The sequence below is a fragment of the Manacus vitellinus genome, unplaced genomic scaffold (assembly GCF_001715985.3).
Source record: "Manacus vitellinus isolate BGI_N305 unplaced genomic scaffold, ASM171598v3 scaffold_10_pilon, whole genome shotgun sequence".
In the NCBI taxonomy this organism is placed as follows: Eukaryota; Metazoa; Chordata; class Aves; order Passeriformes; family Pipridae; genus Manacus; species Manacus vitellinus.
The window spans coordinates 6,177,300-6,180,400 of NW_021938838.1; the positions used below are offsets into that span (position 1 = coordinate 6,177,300).

General features: G+C 51.0%; 2 protein-coding genes across 2 annotated transcripts in view; one reads left to right on the plus strand and one right to left on the minus strand.

Moving 5' to 3' along the window:
• Positions 1-207, minus strand: part of COTL1 (coactosin like F-actin binding protein 1) — a 22,037-nt gene extending 21,830 nt beyond the window's left edge. Inside the window, exon 1 of the mRNA XM_008925088.3 lies at positions 77-207. Coding sequence (XP_008923336.2) covers positions 77-207 — 131 coding nt within the window. The remainder of the gene's footprint in view (positions 1-76) is intronic.
• Positions 208-696: 489 nt separating this feature from the next.
• The window catches only part of KLHL36 (kelch like family member 36), a 17,073-nt gene continuing 14,668 nt past the window's right edge, over positions 697-3,101 (plus strand). Inside the window, exons 1-2 of the mRNA XM_029965515.1 lie at positions 697-701; positions 1,062-1,098. Of these exons, the coding sequence (XP_029821375.1) occupies positions 697-701; positions 1,062-1,098 (42 nt within the window). The remainder of the gene's footprint in view (positions 702-1,061; positions 1,099-3,101) is intronic.

Consider the following 3,101-nt stretch of genomic DNA (forward strand, 5'->3'; position numbering starts at 1 on the left):
GACTCGGCGTGGGGACACCCCGCTGCTGGGTCAGGGGTGTGCGCGGGCGCTGGGTCTGTGTGTCTGAGTGTGTCACTGTGTGTCTATGTTCATGTCTGTGTGTGTGTCGGTGTGTCCATGTCTCTGTGTGTCGGTGTGTTCAGCCCGTTTCAATGCAGCGATCTCCCCCTGCCGGGCTCCCAGCGCTGCCCATGAACATTCCCGCATCTCCCCGAGTCACTGCGCTCCTGGGAAATGCGAGCTGTCAGGCGGAAGCGTTGCCTTAAGGCTGCGCTTCACTCCCGCAGAAATAGAGACAGGGCTTTGCTTTGCTGAACCCGGCTGGAAATAAACATCACCAGATGATGTTGTGCCCAAGGACCGGAGTTTTACAAACCAGCCCTTGGGCGTGTTAGTGGGTTTCTAACCCTAAACCTGGGGGTCCGGATTTGCAAATTCAATAAAAACTACGTTCCATGATAAAGAAGCATCACATTTTGTTTCTCTTAAAGTTTGCAGGGGATGATCATTGTTTATTTCACATCAGCGTTTTCAATGTGAAGGCTGAGCAGTGAGAAACCTCATTACCACACAATTACTGATTGTTGTCAGACATCTCAGGGGACAAGATCTCCAGAGCAGGCACTGACTGTCAGAGACACCCTTTAGTGCCACAGTCCTGCACGCAGCTTCTTCCAGCTCCATTCCAGCCCCTGGATGACGTGAGGCTCCTGGAGCACCGGGGCCAAAACACATGAATTGCTGCAGTGCCTCTCTGATGTGGATGAGGTCATAGGGAAGAGAGAAATATCTCTGAAGTCAGTACAAGTGTAGGACACTGGGTGAATCACACTCAGTATCTGTAGGCTGCAGGCTCTAGATGATAATATAATCACACATTAATAGTTCTGAATTTATATTGATCTTCTTTTGGAACTGTTTTTAGGAACACTTTCATTTTTTTTTAAAGCCTTTATGCTGGCTGCTCCTAAACATGTTTTCTGTAGTCTGCATTTATCATCCATTGGCACTTGCTGCTGTTTATACCTGTAACAGCTGCTGGTTGTCCTTGTTCCCTTCAGGCTTGATCCTCAGCTCCTGATGTTTCCCGGAGCAGAGGTGGGTGACTCCAACGTCATTCCCCTGAGGAGGAGAAAACCTCACCCTCATGCAGGTCTCTGTGACCCAGTGACTGGAGCATTTGAATTCTCTTCACTGGGGACTTTGTGCCTCACGCTTTTCAGTGTCAGACTCAAACCTTAGAAAAATACACATCTTCCTTGTGGGACCAAACCTCTTCGCTTCGCTTCTCTTCCCTATCTTTGACACTTTTTCATGGATTTTTTTTCTTTTAAGGCATGGAGAAATAAATACTGTGCTCAGTTTCGTCAGGTAGTAACTGGAGAGGGAAAATTACCTACATTTCTGGCTTTGGTGAGCTCTGATTTGCTTGTCATATGGGAATTTTGATACCTCCAACACATAGGTCTTTTCATCTGTGCCAGAAGATGTCACTGGCCTGGCAGAAGCATCTGTCCATCTCACAGGAGCCCTCAGAGGGAAATACAGACAACAGAGAAAGTGAGGACTTATGGACTTCCTAAAAAAAACATCTCCAGCAGGCATAAAGTCTTGTGAATCTGAACGACTGACCTTCAGCTGTCTAGGCTGTACAATGAAGTTCAGAATACTTGGAGGCAGTTCAGCAAACAGGGTGGTTCTGCACAGCCAAGGGCTCCCAGGAGTCTTATCTTTATCCTAAAGTGCACCCCTGCTAGTGCCTTGCACCCTTGACTCTTTGCCATCTCCCCTTTTTGCTTCTTTTCTGATCTTTCTATCTGTCTGTCCCCAGTCCTGCTTCTCCATCTGTGTCTTTTCTGTGCAGGAGCAGAGAAATTAATGGAGAGAATAATACCCTCTGTCAGGAAGAGGCTGATGTGAATTTTCAGATCACGGTTAGCATTAGGGGTTACAATTTATGGATCACAGCATTAGGGTTATCAAGCAAGTAGGATTTTACTCAGACAGTCGAGGTGTTGAGAGTTCTTATCCTGGGTCCCCACGGTCAGAAGGGCTACAGAAGCGGAGAAAATGCTTCTCATGTTCAGACTCAATAATCAATTAGATGAGTAGAAGCCCATCATCACCTCTGGTTCCTCGGGGGTGTCTGAGGAACAGGCAGAGCTGTCTGGTACCTGCAGTGGAGGTGGGATGAGGCCAGGGCAGGTGGAGGTGCTGACACCCAGGCAGCCCTGGCACACTCCCCTGTTCTAACACTCCATACACACTCCCCTGTTCTAACACTCCATACACATCATCTTCTGCCAGCAACAGCTGCCCCGTCACCACCTGGGACATGTGTCCAAGCTGAGCTGCCCTTGGTGACAGCACACAGAGCCTGGACACACACAGCCTTCTGCTGGCGACAACCTCTGGAGGATACCCAGGAGTGCTGAGCTGGCAAAGGGCTTTTTCACTTGTAGTGTTGTGTTGGGCACCATTGCACTGAAACGGGACCAGGTGGGTCTGAGTACAGTGTCTTTGCTTCTTACTTCACCCCTGAGACAGGGGCAGCCTGATGTTTACCAAGGCGTTTTTTATTAATTTTTAAGCCTTCTGGGCCGTAAGCAATGAGGAAAAGCCCCCCAGCAGCACGTGCTGCTGGGGAGGTGCGTTTTCGAGGTCAGGCAGTTTCATGGCCAGGTAAGCAAGAGGAGATGGCAATGGGGCTTCTCGCTGCACCTCACTGCACACCCCCACACCCACGGCAGAGCTCATCAGCGCTGTACAAACGCACATTTGCTCCCCGCAGCAAATGCCCCTGGCACGGGTACCCTCGGCCGCCCAGTTATGGGTGGGTACCTGTGCCTCGCCTTGTAGGCAGGCAACAGCTCTGGGATGTGCGATCCGCGCATCCCCCCCTCTCAGGGAAAGGAACAGCTCTGGGATGTCCTGTCCGTGCATCCCCTTTCCCAGGGCAAGGAACAGCCCCAGGATGCGCGATCCGTGCATCCCCCTTCCCAGGGCAGGGAACAACCCCGAGGTGTCCTGTCCGCGCATCCCCCTTCCCAGGGCAGGGAATAGCCCCAGGATGTGCGATCCGTGCATCCCCCTTCCCAGGG